This window comes from Corythoichthys intestinalis, chromosome 17 (assembly GCF_030265065.1).
Source record: "Corythoichthys intestinalis isolate RoL2023-P3 chromosome 17, ASM3026506v1, whole genome shotgun sequence".
NCBI lineage: Eukaryota > Metazoa > Chordata > Actinopteri > Syngnathiformes > Syngnathidae > Corythoichthys > Corythoichthys intestinalis.
The window spans coordinates 34,380,592-34,405,647 of record NC_080411.1 but is presented as its reverse complement, the minus strand read 5'-3'; the positions used below and the strand labels follow the sequence as shown (position 1 = coordinate 34,405,647).

Sequence of the window (25,056 nt, the reverse complement as noted above, 5' to 3'; positions counted from 1 at the left end):
CTGGCGGGAGGATTTTAATCACCAGTGACCCTACTGGCCACTGTACCAATGGGGCTTATGGGCTCCTGCTACGCAGCCACCCACAGTAACCCACAGATGTGAACCCAAGCCGATGAAAGGGAAAAAGGAAGTAGGGATGCTCTACCCACCGTGCTGCCGCCTAAAAAAAACACCACGAGCCTCCTATTGAGACCCGCTGATCACCTAACAAGGGAGGACTCCCACCTGGCCGAAACTCAGAACGAGGCCCAAAGCGAGCTATCAACATAACACAAAGGGAACCTATGCTCAATGCTCTCACCCCTATTACAGGCCCAAACCAGACAAGCTCCCCTTACACAAACAATTGAACAAAAACCACCAAAATTATAAACAAACTCCAAACATATTTCGATAACACTAATCCAAAAACGTACAACACTAACCAAAGCTCAAACAAGCACCAAACCAAACTACCAAATTAACAACTAAGGACGAGCCCCCACTTGTCACATGCCAAGCACATAACAAAATGAGGGGAGCCGAGACAAAAGTATGGGCCAATTGAATGATTTATTCAACATAAGATTTAAACAACATAATAAACAATGAAGGTGTGTGTATGGGTGTAAAGTCAGTGGTGTCTGCTAGGTATGGATGCAAATGGATATGTATGTGGGAATCTCTAACTAAAGTCCCAAAACAACCAAGGAAAACCAACGACCAACCTGGAGGGGAGAGCAGAGAGAAAGATTAGCCTGGCACCCAGGCCTTTTAAGCCCAGGTGCCTTCAATCAAATCACCTGGCCTCTGCCTGATTAGGGAGCCACCCATACCAGGCAGGGCAGGGCCGTGACAATATGGAACACATTTATTCGGTTTGAACAAATATTCCGATTGTAATTGGAATATTTGGCTCCATGTAAACGTGGCAACTGCCTTGATTGCACAAATGGGTGAGCCTGGGGCCAGGTGCCGCTGATCATCGTCAGCAGCTTACTTAAACCCGTCATTGGCCTCAAATCATCACCAGATCAATACCTGACCAATGTGACTTTTAGCTAACAAAGAATCTTGTAATCCTGATACTGAGCCAGAGGTTGCGCTAGACTTTTTCGTTGTCTGTCATTTTGACTGACAGGGTCATAAAAATCCGGTCATAATCTATTTTTACCCGTCACTTAAATTTTTAAAATGATAATAATGACATATTCAATAGTATTTAGTTTTCATTCATTTTTAATTAATGTTGTAATGCTTGCTTGGCGGCGAAAAATTAGACACGGAAGTCGTGGTATTTTTCTCCCTCTTTTTACTCTGCTTACCGCCAGCAACATTAACAAAACAACAACTCCGCCCCCAAAGAAAAAGAGGCAACTATATACACAGGCGGCAATCTAGTCCACCAATTGGATGACGCGCTGGCACACCGGGTGCACCAATAAGAACCTCGCGTTGATGTGTCAATCACGGTGCCACCGCCAGACCCCGGTGACGCTACAATATTCTGTCCGAACAAGCTTAACAGAATCCACACCGTGCCATCAAGCATATGAATATGTAACTTTTGCTCCGCAGAGACAAAAACAGCTGACTGTGGCCCCAGTAAGTAGGCTACATATGGAACAATGAAATTAACAGTTCCCCTGCTGTGGCCTGAACGCAGTCTTCCTCCTGGTGCGCATGGACTTGAATTGCATGCCCGCTTGTGCATAATCAAATGTCTCAAGTGGGATTCCTTCAGAGGCTATTGTCATGAGGTTTTGGACTTTTGCCTCGGACAGACGACTTAGTTCGGACACTCAGTTGCCTTGACATTTTTCCGAGTAAGGCCAACGACGTCATGCATTAAGAGAGACAATAGCTAATTAATATGCTCACTCGCCACCCTGTGGTCTGGGGTGTGAATTGCAACCTTCCAAAATGACAGATGGACTTCAGTTTTTTCCGTCACCGTTTCAAAAAACCGGTCAACGACGGAAAATATTCGGTTAACGCGACCCCTGTACTGAGCTCACTTTTGGTTTTCCCCCCCTTGATCCTGTACTGCTTGCCTGCCCGTTCACCTGTCTATTACCAAATTGCCCACCAGATTCTTTGGACACTCTCTGCCACTTCCTCTCATCGTCATAGAACTTTTTGTACCACTGCCAGTTTACTTCTGATATTTGCTATCTGAAAATGATAGGAGGGAGTGCTCACGGTTACGGCTGGGTAGAAATTCCATGCAGCGGTCCCACTGCCCCAAGCCGAGCGCTCCTATTTTAATCCATACATTGCACTACCCTCCCCACACAATCCCATCACGGTGCTGGGTACTGGCTGCCAGCCGGGAACCTGGCAGCCACAGTAATAGAGTGGTAGGTGGGTCCCACACTCTTTCTCTATGGCGTGGCTCCCGGGGCATGGCCTCCCCTCTGCCTGGACTGCCGGCCGCGGGAGTGGGGGAGAGGTCGGGGCTCCGATCTCGCGTCGCCCTGAGGTGGCTCCTTGGCGTTCTCCTGCTTCTGCCTTCCCCTTTCTCCTCTGCCTGGGTATCCGCCCTGCGCTCCGCTGCTGGTCGCTGGCTGGACGCCGGTGTATTGACTGGATGTCGCCTGCTCCGTCGGGGGACCCTGCTCTGCCCTGGGCCTGGTGGGCCACTGGGGGGTCCCGAAGTTGGGGGGCTGCGGCTGTGGCTCGTGGGCCGGGTGGACGGACTGGGGTGCTCTTCCTATCCCTGAGGGGCAGTTGATGGGAGCGCGGGTGGCCCGGGGGACCACCCTGTATCCCGGGGGGTGACGATGGCTCCTTTGCTGGGCTGCGGGAGGATGGATGGACTGCGCTGACCCCGTGGCCCTTGGTTGGCGCCTGCGCGGTGTCTACGCTCGTCTGTGTGGCTTTCGCGTGTTTGGTAGGGCTCGCGTGAAGCTGGATGTGATTGGGTGCGCTTGAGTGGCGGGGTCCCGGTGCCGGGACTGGCGGTAGGGTAGCGTAGTGTCGGTTGCCAACGGGCTTACACTCACAAGGGATTCACATGATTACTGGGTTCTAGATCACAGAGCTGATTTGTGTACACTCTAGCCATCCCAATCACTTAGCTTATAGACTCACCTCACCGCCCTCCCCTCTGTACACTGGTCAAAAGGCCCCCCCACATGGTGTCAAGGGTTCTAGCTAGTTCATCTCGCTAACGATAGCACCAACATATTAATAGTTAGTGTAGGCGTTCAATGTATTTCTTGTTGTTGTTTGTGTTTCGTGCTAATGTAAGGCGCTTTGGGCATGGTAACCATGCATATAAATGCGCTATATAAGTACAGTCCATTTACCATTTACCATTTTTTTGTGCTTTTTCTGTCCCCCCATAACCCTTTCCTGTCCGCTGCTTTGTCATAATAAACAAGATATGGTGAATGATCACAATGGGAGTAACTCATACTCTCAATGTGAAACATTAAAATTGTTCAGACGAACCGGACACTAAGACTTCCATTCCCGTGTCAAACAGCTGAACAGGACAGGTTTAAAAAAATATATATATATGATAAACTACAACACTACAAAACCATGAAAAAAAAAAAAACTGACAAAACGAAAACCAACAAAATCCCTAAAACAGAACAAACAAAAATGTTAAGTAGTGTCTGACCAAGCCATGATAGGAATGTACTGTTTTTATTTATTTTTTTTTAATTCAAAATTGTGGTACCGTATTGGCCCGAATATAAGACGGCCCTGATTGTAAGACGACCCCCCCCCCTTTTTTCAAGACTCAAGTTTGAAAAAAGACTTTTTGAACACCAAATTAATTTTTATACAGAAAATAATTACAGTACTTCTGAAACAACTGATTATAACAATATATTTGAAAGAAAAAGCATGTTATTTTGCCTCATTCAAATCTTAGTATCTGAACATTTATATATGTAAACTAAAGTGCAATCACATTCGTAAATGAATGGCTTCTGGTTTTTGAAATGTAAATAAACCAATCTATTGTGATAAAACAACAAAATTGCAATAACTTCATGAACCATCAAAGTGAAGTCTAACTGTAACTGTCGTCTTGAAACAAATCTGAATAAGAAAAAACATTACAATAAAATTATGCAAACTGGTTAAACTTGAGAGTAGCTGAGATCTATCATGACAGAACATCGCCCCAATGATATCTGGTGCCATCTAGCATCGTGAATGAGTATAATGTCTAGACTGCGAATATAAGATGACCCCCACTTTTTCAGTCTTATTTCAATGCAAAAAACAACGTCATATATTTGGACCAATACGGTTTTAGCACAGTATCAGCACTGGCCGATACCACGCACCCGGGTATCAGAATTAGGAGCCAAAAAATTGTATCGGCTCAACACTAGTACAGTGGTACTTCTACTTACGAAATTAATTGGTTATGAAAGTAGTTTCGTCACCTGAAAATTCTGTAAGTAGAGTAAGAGTAAGTTTTCCATTTAAATGCCTGAGTCCATTCCAAGCCCTCCAAAATTCAGAGATAAATCTTTTATAATGCATCAAAAATATGTATTAAATACATGTTACAATTAGATTATTGCACAATAAACATAAAAGCAGAGTGGTGCTTAATGTAAAAAACCAAGAATAAAGAATGAAAGTTAATACGCTCATGTAAAGCTGTCGGAACATGAAGGGGCAAATGAAGAGGGCACTTCGATACACAAATACACATACAGTAGAGGTCCCTCTTAGCCAATTGGATGCCAGGAATGCTAAGCAATAGCCAATGGCAAAGCAGCTATAAGTATGTTACGTTCAGTAAACTCTGCGAGCTGGGAGTACCAGCCATACTCTATTTTCGCCTTTTGTATCCTGAAATTCCTTTCGTACCAAGAGGCAATATTTTCCCGTTGAGGTGCGTCTTATCCTGAAAATTCTGTATGTAAAGACGTTCGTAAGTAGAGGTACCACTGTCTGAATATTTGTAAACAAGCACCTGTGCTCTGTCAGTAATTTTAAAGGTACCGAACTTGGACTGACGGGGAGACTGTTTGAACAAAACTCTTGAGTTTGGTTTTACTCTTCAGGGAGCATCACAAAGAGCACAGACAGTTGAGTGAAAAAGCAATTTACCTACCAGGTCACTCACCTGTCTGTATATCGGCGTGATGGTTCATTGAATATGAGACCGTGCGGCGCGTGGGTAAAGGCCGGCTGGCGCAGCAGACGGTATCGCAACGGTTGGCAGTCGTCACACAGTGAGCAGTCTGGCTTAGATGCCAAGAGGGTGGCGTCGATCTCTAGGTTCTGCTCCATGGTGAAGAATTGTACTCCGTAGATTTCCTCCTCAACGTCCAGTTTTAGTGTGAGCGCAGTGTCACAGAAGACGTTGCTAGGCCCCAGTGAGATGTTGTTACCGTTGACGGTAAGCAGCAAGATGTTGTGGATGGCCGGTAACGCAGTTTCTTCAAGGCTGAAGAACGTGACCCAGACGGTCAAAGAGTCCGGCACCAGCGGGTGAAGGAACTCCAGCTGGAGCATGCAGCCCTGGAGGGGGCACTCAGAAAAGCCAACATTGCCCTGCTCATTACCAGAGTTGGGGCTCCAAGTGCGCACGCTGGGTTCGCAGGCCTGCTCGACATCAGGAGGACCTGTGAAATATAAGCGCAGAAATCAAAACAAGACTAGAAGTGGTTTTGGAATTGAAGACACGAAATCAATATCTCACTAGTAGACGTCAGATCCATTTGAACTGAGACATCTGGCAGCGAATGAGCCAGTCCTCCCACTTGAAATGGACAGTGAGTCTACCGGTGTCCATGGCAGCAAATGAGTTAAGATATTTTAGGGCAGTTTGGAATTTGAATGAAAAACTGCAAAAAACTCAGTTGTTGCATTTTTCAAAACTTTTTCACTTTGTAGCGGTTTATGCATTTTTTGTTTTGTTTTGTTCGGGTTTGTGCAGTTCTTTGTGGTTAAATTAATCACTAGTATTAATAATACAGTGATCCCTCGTTTTTCGCGGTTAATGGGGACCAGTACCCGCCACGATGAGTGAAAAACCACGAAGTAGTGCACCAGCCTCCCACTTTTTTTCCCAAAGCATGATTTAAAAAAAAATATGCATATATATATACAGTGGGGCAAATAAGTATTTAGTCAACCACTAATTGTGCAAGTTCTCCCACTTGAAAATATTAGAGAGGCCTGTAATTGTCAACATGGGTAAACCTCAACCATGAAAGACAGAATGTGGAAAAAACTCAGGAAATCACATTGTTTGAGTTTTAAAGAATTCATTTGCAAATCATGGTGGAAAATAAATATTTGGTCAATACCAAAAGTTCATCTCATTACTTTGTTATGTACCCTTTGTTGGCAATAACAGAGGCCAAACGTTTTCTTTAACTCTTCACAAGCTTTTTACACACTGTTGCTGGTATTTTGGCCCATTCCTCCATGCAGCTCTCCTCTAGAGCAGTGAAGTTTTGGGGCTGTCGTTGGGCAACACGGGCTTTCAACTCCTTCCACAGATTTTCTACGGGGTTGAGATCTGGAGACTGGCTAGGCCACTCCAGGACCTTGAAATGCTTCTTACGAAGCCGCTCCTTTGTTGCCCTGGCTGTGTGTTTGGGATCATTGTCATGCTGAAAGACCCAGCCACGTCTCATCTTCAATGCCATTGCTGATGGAAGGAGATTTTCACTCGAAATCTCTCGATACATGGCCCCATTCATTCTTTCCTTTACACAGATCAGTCGTCCTGGTCCCTTTGATGAAAAAAAAGCCCCAAAGCATGATGTTTCCACCCCCATGCTTCACAGAGGGTATGGTGTTCTTCGGATGCAATTCAGTATTCTTTCTCCTGTGTTTCTACCAAAAAGTTCTATTTTAGTTTTATCTGACCATAACACATTCTCCCAGTCCTCTTCTGGATCATCCAAATGCTCTCTAAAGAACCGCAGACGGGCCGGGACGTGTACTTTCTTCAGCAGGGGGACACGTCTGGCAGTGCAGGATTTGAGTCCATGGCGGCACATTGTGTTACTGATAGTAGCCTTTGTTACTGTGGTCCCACCTCTCTGTAGGTCATTCACTAGGTCCCCCCGTGTGGTTCTGGGATTTTTGCTCACCGTTCTTTTTATCATTTTGACGCCACAGGGTGAGATCTTGCATGGAGCCCCAGATCGAGGGAGATTATCAGTGGTCTTGTATGTCTTCCATTTTTTAATAATTGCTCCCACAGTTGATTTCTTTACACCAAGCATTTTACCTTTTGCAGATTCAGTCTTCCCAGCCTGGTGCAGGTCTACAATTTTGTCTCTGGTGTCCTTCGACAGCTCTTTGGTCTTGGCCATAGTGGAGTTTGGAGTGTGACTGACTGAGCATGTGGACAGTTGTCTTTTATACCGAAAATGAGTTAAAACAGTTGCCTTTAATACAGGTAACGAGTGGAGCCTCGTTAGACCTCGTTAGAAGAAGTTAGACCTTTTTGACAGCCAGAAATCTTGCTTGTTTGTAGGTGACCAAATACTTATTTTCCACTCTAATTTGGAAATAAATTCTTTAAAAATCAAACAATGCGATTTTCTGTTTTTTTTTCTTCCCACATTCTGTCTCTCATGGTTGAGGTTTACCCGTGTTGACAATTACAGGCCTCTCTAATCTTTTCAAGTAGGAGAACTTGCACAATTGGTGGTTGACTTTATACTTATTTTCCCCACTGTATATACTGTATATAATATTTAATTAACAAATAAATGTTTTTTAAGCAATTCTCCAGGTCTCTGAGATTTGAAGGGTGCCTACTCTAAACTGCCATTTTCAGATTTCTCCACAGGTGTTCTCTGGGATTTAGGTCTGGACTCATTGCTGGGTACTTTAGAAGCCTCCAGTGCTTTCTCTCAAACCATTTTCTAGTGCTTTTTGAAGTGTGTTTTGGGTCATTGTGCTGCTGGAAGACCATTGACCTTTGGGGAGACCCAGCTTTTTCACACTGGGCCCTACATTATGCTGCAAAATTTGTTGGTAGTCTATAGACTTCATAATGCCATGCACATGGTCAGCAATCCAGTGCCAGAGGTAGCAAAGCAATCCAAAAACATTAGGGAACCTCCACCATTTTTGACAGTGGGGACCATGTTCTTTTCTTCGAAGGCCTCGTTTTTTTCCCCCTGTAAACTCAATGTTGATGCCTTTTCCCAAAAAGCTCTACTTCTGTCTCATCTGACCAGAGAACATTCTTCCTAAACGTTTTTGGCTTTCTCAAGTAAGTTTTAGCAAACTCCAGCCTGGCTTTTTATGTCTCTGGGTCAGAAGTGGGGTCTTCTTGGGTATCGTACCATAAAGTCCCCTTTCATTCAGACGCTGACGGATAGTACGGGTTGACACTGTTGTACCCTCGGAATGCAGGACAGCTTGTTTGGATGTTAGTCGAGGGTCTTTATCCACCATCCGCACAATCTTTGGTTGAAATCTCTCATCAATTTTTCTTTTCTGTCCACATCTAAGGAGGTGAGCCACAGTGCTTTACACTTATTGATGACACTAGCAACTGTAGACACAGGAACATTAAGGTCTTTGGAGATGGAGTTGTAGCCTTGAGATTGCCCATGCTTCCTCACAATTTTACTTCTCAATACTCAAACCGTTTTTTTGGTCTTATTTCTTTTTTCCATGCTCAATGTGGTACTCACAAGGACACAGGACAGAGGTTGAGTCAACTTTAATCCACTTTAACTGGCAGCCAGTGTGATGTAGTTATTGCCACCACCTGTTATGTTCCACGGGTAAGTAACAGGTGCTTTTAATTACACAAATTAGAGAAGCATCACATGATTTTTCAAAGGGTGCCAATACTTTACCGGCCCATTTTCGGAGTTTTGTATAAAATGATAATGATTGGGATTTTTTTTTTCCAATCTCTTTTGTGTTTTTATTCATTGCAAGCGAAATAAATGGAGATATTACTATCAAGGCATTTGTAATTGCAATTATTTTCTAGGAGAAATTGAGCATTATCTGACAGAATTGCAGTGTATTATTATTTTATAATTTCATTTTCTAAAAATCATTTGATTTTTTTTTTTTTTAGTGTTTTAAACTTGGAGTCACACTCACTTCATATTTGAAGTAAGCTCACAGCTAACTTGCATTATCCCAAGTGACGTACGCTCACATTCAGCAAGCGCTTTTAGAAGCCAGTGAGCGGCAGACACTATGTTCTCCCCCGATTTTCTTTTGTGCACTTCCAAGCTGGCGAACGACGAAGCCATTTGCTAACCTCATTTCTGGGCACTGTGCAAAATTCCACTGTTTAATCAAGTGAACACTGAATATGCTTTCCAAGCCACATTATCTCAACACATTTATGTTTGTACTGTAACTGCGTGTGTGGCCAGAATGGAGGTAAGTGAAAGAAGAAAGAATGTAGAGGGGGGCAAAAGTGAGGCTGGGAGAGAAGTATTGGCTGAAATACTCGCATTTTGCTGCGTGACCTCTTCCTGCAGGCCTCGTTTTCATTTAGTTTGCAAGGATCAAGATACCGCTACTCAAATGTTTAGCAATGCAAATGTTAGCATAGTAGCTTAACTTGTTGGTTCAAAACCGCAGTGATTGACAGGTTATAAAACCACAATAGAACATATTTTAATTGACTTTTTGTTTTTTAAATTTGAACTACGGTAACATTTTGGTGATTTTTTTTTTTTTACCACTACTTTTGACTTAGCTCATTAACTGCCGTTGGTGGCACTAAACATCCAATCCAATTGAAGTTGGAGGGTTGGCAGCCATCCCACCACCCAGTTCAATGGATTGATTGTGTACTAGCGACTACTGGAAGTGACCCTTGAGAATCCAGCAGATCAAAGCATTCCCATGCAGTTTCTCCACAAATTTCATTTTCTGGTTAATTTCTTTATTACTAACATGTTATTAATTTATACGTTTGAAAATAAGGAATAATAATAGGGCTGCAGCTATCGATTATTTTAGTAGTCGATTTATGGATTAATTTCGAATAATCGAGTCATCGGATAAGGAACATGAAAAATTAAATTACCTGAGCTAAGCCTCGAACGGTATAAAAAATAAATAAAGGAGGCTCTATGTACAACAAAAGAACAATTGGCTAACTTACATAGCAAAAGTCTGCTAATTCAAATGCTATAAAATGATAACTTTTTAACAATGATCTTAACAAATCGTTTAGACACATACTCCCACAAAAATAGGCTAAATATACCTATAAACCAAATTACAAATGCATTTAAAAAAAAACATTAGCTCAAACTAAAACGTAGCTTATGTTGGTCTTCACAGGGAGCACCTGGATTCAGCCATGTGAAATGAAGCAGACTAGAAGGCAGTATATCCACCCAAATCAATAAAAGTAAATGCAAACACTTTCAAAATAAACCATTACAATGCCACTTTAGTTAAACGTATACTCAAAGCAGCAAAATTTAATTCGAATCTTTTTTGTTCTAATCGAATACTTGAGTTAATCGATTAATCGTTGCAGCACTAAATAATACAAAAATAAATAAAATAACACAATAATAATTCTGAACAAAACCACACCTACCCCCAGTTATACGAGAGTGTGCACACAGGTGCAACTATTATATTTTTTTTCACCTTTGATCTTAAAAATATATAGACAAGTTTCTGAGTTAGCATATTTTTCGGACTATCAGTCGCACCTGAGTATAAGTCGCACCAGCCCAAAAATGCGCAATGAAGAGGAAAAAAAAAACACAAGTCGCACCGGAGTATATGTCGCATTTTGAGGGAAATTTACATGATAAAATCCAACACATAGAACAGATATGTCATCTTGAAAGGCAATTTAAAATTAAAATTAAAATACAATAAAGAACAACATGCTGAATAAGTGTACAGTATGATAATGTTACATGATGCATGAACAACGAAATGCGAACGTGGCCGGTATGTTAATGTAACATAGCTATTAAGAGTTATTCAGATAACTATAGCATAAAGAACATGCTAACAAGTTTACCAAACCATCAGTGTCACTCCAAAACACCAAAATAACATGTGATATGATATAAAAAAATGTGTTGATAATTTCACACATAAGTCGCTCCTGAGTATAAGTCGCACCCCAGGCCAAACTATGTAAAAAACTGAGCTTATAGTCCGCAAAATACGGTACTTCCACTTTACCTCAGCATTTCTGCTCCGTACACCTGTTTGCATGTTATTTAACATTGACTCCAGTGGCATTACTCACTAAAAGCCCTGAAAAAACCCTATTTTGAAATACTGCATCCTTCTACCATCTCAACATGGGAAGACGACATTACGAAATGGCAGAGTGTGACCATGTAAAATATTATCTTATTTTATTCACTCTATGTCAGTGGATGGAAATGCCATCAGGAACCTGAAAAGCTCCGAGGCATTCCAGTACCTGCTCAGACACAAAGTTGGATGTGTCCTCATACAAGAACACGGGAATTTTGTCTTCATGATGGCGGATGCAGAACCAAGCCAGTGCCTCAATGCTCTATACCACAAAGCATGGGTGCTGGTAACAAAGGAGGGAGACGTCGAAACTGCAGGCTGTACATGTATGTCCCGGGCGTTTGTGTAGTCACGCTGCCGCTGTGTTATGGAAGGTATGTTCTCCGAAAATACGAAACCTAAAATCTGGCGCATGAAACAACTTGTTGCCTTTGCTATTGATATTACAATGATGATACTACAACTACTAATACAACTACTGCTGCTTTTGTAGCTGCTACTACAACAACACATGCTAACTACCACTACAAACATATCATTTTTTAGGTGGAACCTGTAGGTTTAGAGCAGCGATCCACATTTTAAAAAAAATGTCTGCTACTAGTTTCTGATTTAAGGTGTATGGTGGGGTACATCCACAGTGGCACTTTGTAGCTGATCAGTGATAAAAATATTTCCCTTCAAACCATTCTTTTAGGCGTTTCCAGGCGTTCGCACAGCCACACACAGCACAGTAAGTCCGGAACCCTCTTTTACCTTGTGCTGAATCCATTTTTTAGAGAATCAGTGGGTTCCTATGATTTGATTTTGACTTTGTCAACACACTGATAACTTCAACCGCAACTCTTTTTGTTTTGTCTAAACCGGAAGTTCGGAGCAGAAATTTTGCAAGATGGCGCTGCCCATGTTTCGCTCAGGAAACTTGTCTATATTTGTTTTAATTGAGTTGTACTCATTATAGATTGCATTAACTTGTTGGCTGCCGTTGAGTCATAGATGAGCGATAGATGTCAACTAGAGACAAACCGCAAAGAAAAATGAAATGAAAAAAAAACTGCCTGTACCACCCCAAAAATAATTGAATAAAATAAAATCTGGAAAAAATAAAATAAAATCTGTGAAAAATGCAAAAACTGCTGGGAATTAGGGAATTAGGGCAGGTTTTCATTCAAATTCAAAACAGCCCTGAGATATCTTAGCTCATTGGCTGTCATTGACGCCGATAGGCGTCTACTAGTAGCAGACTGATAAAATCCCAAAGAATGGCAAAAACCCCGAAACCATGAATAATCACCCCAAAAATCATTAAAAACTAAAAAGCCATGAACATTTTAAAAACTGCAAAAATTGGAAAAATGCATAATTTTTTTTTTTTTTAAGTTTTAAAAATTAAATACAGCAGAGATCCAATCCATAAGAACAGCTCAAATGGTTGATTGATTGACTGGATGGTTCGACGTCTATTCGTGACAAACTTATATAAATTTATAGCAGAAGGATAAAAGAGCCACATATAGTCATGGATGAAATTATTGGCACCCTTGGATTTTTTTTTTTCAGAAAATACAGCATTTCTCAGATTTCTCGAGAAATTAATGCAATTACAAATCTTTTCAGTGTGAAGGTGTTTATTTCTTTGATGTGCATTGGAAAAACACCAAAAAAAGCTGAGGAAAAAAGCCAAAATTGACAAAATTTTAGACCGAGGTCAAAAAAATGGGCTGGACAAAATTGTTGGCGTCCTCACCTCAATATTTGGTATATGTATATATATTAGGGCTGTCAAAATTAACATGTTAACGGGCGGTAATTAATTTTAAAAATTAATCACGTTAAAATATTTAACGCAACTGACGCATGCGCGGAACTAACCACTCAAGCATTGCCGCGAGCAGACTAAAATGGCGCCGTTTGAAGTATATTGAGAGCTAAGCAAGTGGAGTGGATGCAAGTGCACCTCCAAGGGGCCACTGTTATTTTCAATGTGACCGGCATTGTCAGATTGAGCAGTGAGGAAGAAAGTGGTCAAGCGAGTCAGAGAGAGGGAGCGAGAGAATAGACAGTAGAGATAGTGCGCCGTTAGCGCAGGCTTAAAATGCTGCGTCCCCCGCATGCTTTTGTTTTGTTAATAAAAGTACCCATTTAAAGCAATCCAACGCCTTTCGGTACTTATATGCACGCCGCCACCTTCCTAAGGAGGAAGTCGGGCAAACCGAGCCAATCGACGATGAAGAGCCAACCTGGACCGCCGGTCCACTCCTCACTATGGCGAGGAGATGAAAGCACCATCAATTACCAAAAGGGGCAAATAGGTAATACAGACATTAATTGGAGCCGCGCTATTTATTGGTAAAGATGTAGCATTTCATACACAACAATTACAATTATTGTGGTGCGCGAAATGGGGAAGAGTGACTGGTGATAATCTTTATCTTAACACCATGTATTATGAACAACGCAGAGAAGATATACCATTTGTAGCCACCATTGTGACTCATGGTTGCCCAAATTCCCATCATGCATTTGGGCAGTTAAGAACATTTAGGTCGCTTCAGTATCATTTCGTGAAAGCACAACAAAAATAATATTCCTATCTCTCAAAAAAATAATGTTCACAAAAAGAAAAGCGCTCAATGCAAAGAGAACTGGCATTGTACTCACATTTATCTTTTAATTACTATAACTTGTACTCACATTTATCTTTGAGAATTACAAGTCATTCTATCCGTGGATTAGAGCCTAGTTCGGGCCTAAAAAATCCAGCCCGACCCGACACGGCCCGCTGGTATTGAGGCCCGACCCGGCCCGAGCTCGATCACTTAACTAGATTTGCAGGCCCGAGCCCGAAAAACCCGATTTTTTTTTTTTTTTTTTGCGGAAAAAACCCAGCAGCAGCAATTTATTTTCATTTCTTCGAGTTGGCAGAAAAAAACGCAAGTTTTCTTAATGTTTAAATAATCTACATATTTTTTTTAGAATTATCAAAGCATTCACACAACGAAATAACGCTGGGAAAGTTTGTTAAACATATTTCTGAGTGTGTGGGACATTGTTCTCACATGGACGCGCCTCTCTGACAAGGAGAGGGAACAGGAGAGGGCGGCGCCTCGGCCGTGCAGCGGGAGGACAAGAAGAAAAAGCGGCCGGCGCCACGGCGTTCGTGCACAAGCACAAGCAAAAGCGCAATACAGAGAGCATGCTCTCCATTTTTTTTTTTTTTTTTTTTTTTTTAATAATTTATTAGTCCGGCATGGCGGCTCGACCCGACCTGACCCGAACGTGAATGCTTAAATTGTGGGCCCGACCCGACCCGACCCGACATTCGGGTCGGGTCGGGCACAAAATCTAACCTCTACCGTGGATCCCTTTCACAGAAAGAATGTTAATGTTAATGCTGTCTTGTGGATTTATTGTTATAATAAACAAATACAGTACTTATGTAAAGTATGTTGAATATATATATCCATCTTGTCTTATCGTTCCATTCCAACAATAATTTACAGAAAAATATGGCATGTTTTAGAGATGGTTTGAATTGCGATTAATTGCGATTAATTAATTTTTAAGCTGTAATTAACTCGATTAAAAATTTTAATCGTTTGACACCCCTAATATATATATGTATGTATATATATATACATATATGTATGTATGTGTGTGTGTATGTATATATATATATATATATATATATATATATTATATATATATACATATATATATAAATTAAGTATATACAGTATATTAATTCTTATAACCATCAACAAGTTTAGCGCACTTCTCAGATAGAATTTTGGACCACTCTTCTTTTGGGAACTGTTCCAGGTCTCTCAGATTTGAATTTTGATCCGGACTCATCGATGGCCACCTCAGAATTCTCCAGCGCCTTGTCTTCAACCATTTCTTTATGCAATTTGAGGTATACCAGTATACTGGGTCATTGTCCTGTTGGAACATCCATGACCTCTGACGCAGACCCAGTTTTCTGACACTACACCCTACATTGCGGCCCAAAATATTTTGAAAGTCTCCAGATGTCATGACTCCTTGTCAAACATGGTGGATGTTTAATGATGTTTTGGGGTTGTTTTGCAACCTCTGGCATTGGGTGCCTTGACAGTGTACAAGGAGTTATGAAATCTGGAGACTATCAAAATGTTTTGGGCCGCAATGTAGAATGTAGTATCAGATAACTTGGTCTGCATCAGAGGTCCAAACATACCTCAATTAGCACCAAGAAATGGTTGGAGACAAAGTGCCGTACACTTCTGAAGGGGCCATTGATGAGTCCGGATCTAAATTCCTTTGAGATAATCTGATCTCAAAATTGCTGTTGCAAGAAGGCCACCCTTCAAAATTCTAATCTGAGACCTGGAAAAGTTTGCAAAAGAAGAGTGGTACAAATTTCCATCTGAGAGATGCGCGAAATTGGTTGATAGTTATAGGAAGCAGAGGCGTAACGCCCCATTAGGCATACACAGGGAATTGCCTAGGGCCCCCAGCCAGCAGGGGCCCCCAGAGGGCCAACAGATTTGGCACACAAAGTTTTAGCACACTCAGCTTCACCGCACTGTCGTAGCTACAAGTCTTGAGAGTGATTCAATACCATGGAACCATTTGGCAGATTATCTGACAATTCTGTTATCAGTCCCAATTAGCATATATGTTTAAGCAAGTCCAATCAGTTTTAACACTACATGTATGTGCAAAGAGTGATTCACCAAGAACTTTATGAAAAGTCCTTGCTGTAATATTTTATGTTAGTCTTCACAGGCCACCTCATTATTCATGTGACTACTTAAAGAAATGGTGATTTTTCCAAGAAAGTCTATTAATGGGTCTATCGTATTCCTCGATGAATACTCTATAAGAAAAATATAACATATATGCGTCTAAAATAATCCTAAACGATTTTATTAACAATTTTAATACTCCTTTTAGCAAGGTTCCTTGGGTATGTGGTATGCCGCTGCGTACGTTACCAGTCCTGTTATTGTCCTACGTCACAAGCGCTGCATATTCTGAGAACGAGAATAGGCCTAAGCGTAAGGTGCGCATTTCGAGCAGAGGACGGCCACCCCACCTGTTAGAGGATTAATCTGCGCGTCCATGAACGAATGTAAGTATTTCCTCTTCATGCCATAAAGTTCTTATGATAAGTTAGACACATTTTTCCTGTTATGTCGGCTGGTTGATCCCACTCGTTCTTGCTGCGTCGAGGAGAGCGTTCTTTACATTATATTCGCATTGCACATTTACTTTAAGAGGGAAGATGTTAGTTTAGCATCTTAAAATGATGTTGTACATCCATATGAGTGTAAAGTGCTTAGTTTTCGCCACTTTAATGGCTAAAATGACCGCACGCAGCGCGCACCCGAACACCCCCCCCCCCCGTGTTCATTTTACTGCGCAAATATGTATGTGTGTCACGTGACTCAGAGTGGGAGTGGGCGGCGATCGGGCCTTTTTTAAATTGGCAAAATGAAGAGAAGTTATCCGTCTGGAAATGTAAAAAGAAAGAAAAAAAAAACAGAAGAGGAGAAAAGGAAGCAAGACAGCGGTGAATGTACTATGTTACTGTAGTTTTATGTCCTAACCATAATGTAGTAGAAGCCGGGCACCTTGAGTGTCCTAAAAAGCGCTCTATGAGACTGAGGCGTTATTATACTTTTATTAAATATGCTATTGCTCCAAGTCCAACTGTCCACCTTGCTTGCACATGCTCGAAGGGCCCCATGTTGCTTGTTGCCCTTGGCCCCCGGGGATCCTTGCTACGCCTCTGATAGGAAGCGATTGTTTTCTGTTATTTCTTCTAAAGGATATGCAACCAAATATTGAGTCGAGGATGCCAACAAATTTTGTCCAGCCCATTTTTGCATTCTGTGTAAAATTGTGTACATTTTCGCTTTTCTCTTCAGCTTTTTGTGTTTTTCCAATTCAAATACAAAAAATAAACACATTCATACTGAAAACATTTGTGATTGTGTTAATACCTGGGAGAAATTGTGTATTTTCTGGAAAAATCCAGGGATGCCAATAATTTCGTCCATGACTGTAATTGCATCTACATTTCTGTCAATGGCACTAGTTAACACAACAGTTAATACAAATACAACATTATTATGCTGTGTACAGTAACCATGAGTTCTCCTGAACTTTTATAATAATAATAAATATTGTTATTGTTTCCATCATCATTGTAAAGATCTGTCATCCATGGATAGATGCCGGGCTTTGTCTGCCATTGAGAAAGGAGGGTAGGCGAACAGTGGGATATGTCCAGACATGCACACTTCTGCTTTCTAGGAAGGCGCTCTCATGGTGAATGACTCACTGTCACACACTGTTAAACACTCCCAAGGCAGACGAGATAATCCCACCACACGCACGCACGCCCCTCGTCTCCATCCCCTTCAGATCCCACCAGTGCGCACACTTGACGGAGGCAAAAGACACTGACTAAACAGCTGGAAAATCAGTGTCACATCATGCTGTAATTGGATTATTCAGAGGAGACACTGTCATAGCTGTTAGAATTATTGTACTGTATAAGGATCAGATTAGAGCTAGTGTTGCACCGATGCGAATTCCAATACCTGTACGGTACTGGCCGATGCTGTACCAATACCCAGATTTTTTGAAAAAATACAGTATACAAAATATATATATATATATATTTTTTTTTTTATACTAAATTTCTTCATATTCACTTAAATGTAAAGTAGTTCTATCCTGGTTTGGTCAGCCACTGCTTAGATTGTTGTCTGCTATTGAAGGTGCTAGAATTTGAAGTGGGAGATATGGCAGCGGATGAACAAATGTTCTTTCGCTGGTGGGAGGGTGCATTTTAGCCAGAGGAAGAACAAATTTGTTATCCCTATGTTATTGCTGTCTGAAGTGAGCCGCGTTCAATTCCATGGTCAAGTCAGCTGCACTTTCTTTTCAGTTGCGTTTCACTTTCAGGTTTTACCACGCTGACAACGCATGTGGGTTGTGTTTGTTTTCTAAGAAAAATCATGACACTAACATCATGCAGGAGTATAGCCCTGTGGTGTCCGCGCTTGCCTGTCTTGCGGGAAATGTGGGTTCGAATCTTAATGGAGACCTTCATTTAATTGGTTTTGCGGCTCGTTTTGTGAAATATCGACAGTGCCGTCCTGTTCATCACTTTTCCGCTCTGGTTCAAATTGGAAGGGCAGAACCGACATGTTTAAGTACAGTCGTGTGAAGAATTAGGACACCTCATTAAATATTCAGTTCTTTACTAAGAAAAGTTCACATATCAATGTCGGATCTTGTTTTTGTTTATCTTTGGAAAAGAACAAAAAATAACATTGTTTTACTCATTTTACCAAATATATCAACAAAAATGCATACTCAAACTGAGGAAAAAGTTAGGACACCCCACCACCTAATAGCTAGTGTTACCCCATTTGGCTGAAATAACTTCAGTGAGACGCTTTTTGTAGCCATCTACCAGTCTTTGACATCGGTCTGAGGAAAGTTTGTCCCAGTCCTCAACGCACAATACTTTCAGCTGTGAGATGTTTGAGGACTTTCTTGCATGTACAGCCCATTTCAAATCACCGCACAGCATCTCAATGGGAATAAGATCTGGGCTTTGACTCGGCCATTCCAGGACTCTCCATTTCTTCCTTTTAGGCCAGTCCTTGGTGGATTTACTAGTATGTTTTGGGGCATGTTACAGGGTCCAGTTTCGCTTCAGCTTTAATTTTTTCACAGATGATGTCACATGTTCCTCAAGTACCCCCTGATTCAGGATAGAATTAAGGTTGGATTCTATGATGAGGAATTGGCCAGGTCCTGCTGCAGCAAAGCATGCCCAAACCATGACACTTCCACCTCTATGCTTTACAGTTGGTATGAGGTTCTTTCCCTGGAACACTGTATTGGGTTTATGCCAAACATGTCCTCTGTTCTGCTGTCCAAATGATTCAATTTTAGATTAATCTGTCCAAAGAACATTAACTTTGTCTACATTCACTTTGGCAAACAGTATGGCCTGCATGTTCTTCTTGAAGAGCAAAGGTTTCCTCCTTGCAAACCTCCAATGAAGGTTCACCGTGTGAAGTCTGTTCCTGATTGTAGAGGCATGCACTTCACATCAACAGTAGCAGGAGCCAGCTGTAGGTCCCATGATGATATCTTAGGGTTTTTGGAGACTTCTTTTAGCATCTTGTGGTCTGCTCTCTGGGTGAACTTACTTGGACGGCCTGACCTGGGCAAGTTGGCAGTTGTTTTGAATATCCTCCATTTTCGGACAGTGGAATGCCTTATTTTATATTCTTTTGAGATCTTATGAAATCCCTTACCAGACACATAAGCGTCTACAATCTTCTTTCTGAAGGCTTCAGACAGCTCCTTTGATCTCACCATGGTGTTTTCTCTCACTTCAACAGTCAGGGGTACACCAAACTAAATTTGAGGTTTAAATAAGGCAAGCCTCCTTCAAAACAATGGGTAATGATGTTCTAATCATGTGCACCTGATGTGACCTGAACACACTCAACAAGCTAGGCCACGGTAGCACCACCCATGCTTTGGGTTTTAAGTTTTACGGGAAAAATGTTATGTTATGTTTTATAATGGCTTCCTTGGGCCAAGGTTGACAGGTATGTGCTAGAGTTGTTTCAGTTACAAGATATTTTTTTTTTTTTTACAAAAGGTACAAATCATCATGATTCTTTCTTGTCCCGTCAGTAACACAAGGTGGGCCGTTCAGAGTAGAAATGCCTGTGCCATTTTCTGGTTCCACTCCACCCCTGCCAACACGCCAGATATGCTGATCATTGCTCAATTTAGACCATTGTAAAACTGAAGCAAACAACTTAGCATAAGCTACATACGCTAACTACAGTATATAGACAAGTTATTGTCAAAATCTACAAATGTCTAATATAAAATATACAACATCTCGTGCAACAAGAAAAATATGCACTGTACTGTAGCCAAACAAATTTACGAACAAAACTTGCCCTAGGAAGAAAAAAAGACCGAATGGGTACATCGTGCTGCCATCTTGGCTTTCACAACAAACAATGTTGGCAAGTGACCTCCAAAGGGTGTTCTAAGGAGTGCGCAAAACAACAGTAGTTACCAGAAGTTATAGTTAAGTTATAGTGATGACGGAGAGAAATTTGAGGGCTTCCATCCATGATGATAAGGAAGAGTTACCGTAATACAGTTAAGAAACAAAAACTACAAACTTAATATATTTACCACATTGGCATTGTTCGTGTTGTGTACTTAGTTGTTAAGTTGTTACTCAATATAAATACAGTCAATATTATTTTTTTTATTCAACAATTTGTTTCCTTTATTTTGGTATCAAAAATTCGTCCAAAAAATGCAACAAAAAAAACCTCCCATATTGTGGTGCAACCTATATGCGGGTCAACCTATAGACCTACCTACTTTTTTAACCACAAACTAGAGGTGCAACCTATATGTCGGAGCCACCAATAGACGATTATATTTGGTAGGTATAGTTTTGCTAGAAACCAGACTCATATTCTTGGTAAAACTTCTACTTTTTGCAGAGTAAAAGAAGAAATTTATAAATGCATAGAGCCTTACTAGGATACACCCTATCACCATTTCTTACAAAGTGCACATATGCACCTATACATACAGGAAATTACACCACATTCACTCACGGGCACACACACTGCTGTTTCCAATCAAGCCTAGATCATTTCCTTGTGAATGACGTGATCCACGCGCATCTCTTTTAAATGTTTTGGTTGCTTTTACACAACCTCTGGTGCTCTCAACCTCATGTCCACCCGGGCTTTTTTTTTTTTTTTAATTATTTTTGGTGGGTGGGGGAGGGGTGCTTTTTTTCCTGCCAGGGTATCAAGTCGTATACATTTACAAGAGGTACAAGAGGACTGCGCCGCCGTCTCATGAATACATGCGTACATGCGTGGCAAAGCGGCATCGCTCATCTTCAGAAATGAGCATTGTGTTATATTCTACATGCAAATGCATCAATTTGCAGTCATGAATGGTGCATTAGGAGACCATCTAATGCTGCAAACACGTTATTTACCCAAAAAGGCACCATGGAAGCCAACAGCAAAAGTACATGGGAAAAGTTAACTCCTTCAGTGCCATTGACTATGACTGAAGCTCAATCATTTGGTTCTTAAAAACAAATTAAAACTCTTTAAATGAGTTTCGCCGACATCCAATCCATTTCAAGTGGAAAGCCTGACAGTGAAAAAACGAATAGACATCTATCACCGTCATTTGTAGCCAATGAATTAAATGTACTCTTACTTATACTACAACCCCTAACAAAATGTGTGGGGCGGTGTGGCTCAGTGGTAGAGTAGTTGTCCTCCAACCCAGAGGTTGTGGGTTCAATTATCCACCCTGATGAACTCGCCTAAGTGTCCTTGAGCAAGATACTGAACCCCACATTGCTCCCGGTGCTGCGTCACCAGTAGGTGGATGGCGAGATAGTGTAAAGCGCTTTGAGAGCCTTTAGAGGTGGAAAAGTGCGATATAAGTGCAACACCATTTACCAAAAAGTATGGAATCACCAGTCTCGGACGAGCACTCACTCAGACATTTTATCATGTAGAACAAGCTCTGATAAAAAGCTTGAAAAAAGAATTAGTTCAAAAGCGCAACTCTTTAGCATTCAAAAACACTAAAATAAATGAATAAAAACATTGTGGTGGCCAGTAAATGTTAATTTTATAGAGCAAGTGCAGGGAAATATATATGGAATCACTCTATTCTGGGGAAAAATATGGAATCATGAGAAACAAACAAAGAAATAACAATCAAAATACATGTCTAGTATTTAGTAGCACCATGTCTGGCTTTTATGACAGCTTGCGGTCTCTGAGGCATGGACTTGATGAGTATTCTTCATCAATTTGGTGCCAACTCTCTTTGATTGCAGTTGCCAGATCATCCTTGCAGGTCGGAGCCTTGCTGTGGACCATTGTTTTCAAATTCCACCACATGTTAACAATAGGGTTGAGATCTGGGCTATTTTCAGGCCATGACATTGACTGGATGAGTCTTTCTCTTAAGGAATGCTTTAACAGTTTTAGCTCTGTGGCATGATGCATTGTCATCTTGGAAAATGACAAACATATTTTCCATTGAAAGGATAAGAAAGCTGTCTAAAATTTCAACGTGAACTTTTGCATTTATTGAAGATTTAACCACAGCCATCTCCTCAGTGCCTTTGCTTGACATGCAGCCCCATATCATCAAGGACTGAGGGAATTTTGATGTCTTCCTCAGACAGTCATCATTGTAAATCTTACTGGAACAGCACCAAACAAAAGTTCCAGCATCATCCCCTTGTCCAATGCAGATTGTTGACTCTTCACACCTTGTCCAATGCAGATTCTTGACTCTTGACATGGTTGATTGTCATTTCTTTGTTTGTTTCTCATGATTCTATATTTTTTTCCTCATTATGGAGTGATTCCATATATATTTCTCTGCACTTGCACTATAAAATTAACATTTACTGACCACCACAATATTTTTTATTCATTTCTTTCAGTGTTTCTTAATGCTAAAGAGTTGCACTTTTGAAGTAATTCATCTTTTTTTATAGCTTTTTATCTGAGTTTGTTCTACATGATAAAATGTCTGAGTGAGTGCTCGTCCGAGACTGGTGATTCCATACTTTTTGCTAGGGGTTGTAACATGGCTTGGAATCAGCAAGAAATTATCGAAAATGTATAGCAAGTGACCCATCGGTGCCCCCAGACTACCACGAAATGACCTGAAATCAATAGGAAGTGACCTGGAAATGCCCTAAAATCAACAGGAAATTATCCAAATTCATGAGAACTCAAGGCACTTTACCAAGCAATAGTAATGTTTATGCATTTGTATATGATGTTGTATTAGCGCTTCAAGTGCCATTGACGATGATAGACGTCCAATCATCCTTCTGCTGTGAATTTAAACGAGTTTGTAACTCGGAGACGTCCAATCCATTTGAACTGGGAGGGTTGGCAGTGAATGAACAAACATTGTGAGGCATTTATAAACGGCAGTACTATTTAGCCAATAAAATGCATGTATTTCAGATTGTCCTGCCCACTTGTCACTAATTGGCTACCCACTGTATGATGTGTGTCTGTCTGAGAAAAGCTTTTTAATATATATATATATATATATATATATATATATATATATATATATATATATATATATATATATATATATATATATATATATATATATATATATATATATATATATTAAAAAATACAAATTTGGAAATATCAGAGTTGGGAATTGAGTAGATAAATAGAGCATGTTGGACATGCTTAGACATGCCTCTCACACACGCATAATGCCTCATGTTAAGTCAAGGTTCAGTGATTTTAAATAACCTATAGATTACAGTAGTAGACAAATCCCGCCCAGATACAGACGATACATTAAATTTGGATGTTTGGCAATGTGCCTGAAATGAGCGTGCGCGTACATTTGATATAAATTGTCGGCCAGCACTAAAGTAGTCATTAAAAGGTGTAATAGCGCGTGAGTAATAGGTCTTGGTTGGACAAGCATTTCAGCATGTATACTATAAACATGAATAAGATCCTAATCACTGTTGTCATAAATATAAATATTACTGTTACACATTGCGTGATCATTAATTGCATTGATTTTTTTTTGTCCTATGTTTGTTTTTTAATGTACAGGATCATGACCAGAGTACTTAAAAGATTTAGAATTGTAGAGGGCTGGGGTATATGCCAAAGTACTATATATTTTTCATTTTAAATGTTAGTAAAATAACTATTGATATTTCTAAATTCGGTGTGTTAAACATTTATAAAACTTTTTTTTTTTTTAAATAAACACTAAAAACCAAACAAAAACAAAAAAAACATTTTTCTTTTTACAAGTTTACAAGTTTTGGGGAATATTTCTTCTCTAGTTTTTAAGCCGTTTTTTTTTTTTTTTAATTGTATGTTTTTTCGACCAATTAATTTGATTTTTTTAAAAATTATTATTATTACTACTCAGTCCCACAATTGAAAAACATACAGACATTACAAAAATCTAGTAACTTAATGAACACATTTTTAACTAAAAAAAAAAAAAAACAATTATCCGAATAAAGCTGTCAACAATACAAAATTCTTTAAGACTGTTGTTGGAGGTCTGTGCACGCAGTGCAATTTTTGTTCCATAAAAGCAAAGAGCATGTACTTGGTGCGAGCACTGCCAAAGTGATTCAGTGGTTAACAGATGGGACACAAAGTATTTTAATAGCATAAATACCTCATTTTGGTTAAGTTCTTAGAAAGGGGATTCGCTATCAATGCACTTAAAAAGAGTAATCTGAAATCCCACTTATGTCATCTTTTATTGCGCTTAAATCCCATGATTTTTAATGGGGGAATTTAATTTAAGACAACGTCTTTGACATTAGATGTGGGCTTGAGTCCTCACGCTACATGAATAGTGGCACCTTAAACCCTGATCCATTGGGAGTCTACCTAATGTTTCAGAAGTGAGTCACTAAGCGAAATGTTTGAAATGTTGGAGCACTGAATCAGAAAGACAACTAAACAGCAAAACGGAAAGGCAGTTTGGAGTCTTCTTCTAGTTTAGATAGTGCTGTGCATATTACGAGATGGGCCATTTTATATCACAGTACCACAATGCACTACATTTTTCCACTTTATTTTTGAACTGACATTAAGCTGAGATGTTAAATGTATAAAGTAGTGCTGCAAGCAAAACCCACCCAGTGTAAACAGAAGCAGTACAGTAGCATACATATTATTGCTCAAATATAAAGATATTAAAATATATAATAATAATAGAGGT

The 25,056-nt window shown here is 40.3% G+C and overlaps 1 protein-coding gene across 3 annotated transcripts in view; it reads right to left on the bottom strand.

Moving 5' to 3' along the window:
- The window catches only part of pappaa (pregnancy-associated plasma protein A, pappalysin 1a), a 238,175-nt gene that overhangs the window by 158,971 nt on the left and 54,148 nt on the right, over positions 1-25,056 (bottom strand). For all 3 annotated transcript variants that reach the window (XM_057818700.1, XM_057818698.1, XM_057818699.1), the window contains one exon: positions 5,084-5,585. In XM_057818700.1, the coding sequence (XP_057674683.1) occupies positions 5,084-5,585 (502 nt within the window). The remainder of the gene's footprint in view (positions 1-5,083; positions 5,586-25,056) is intronic.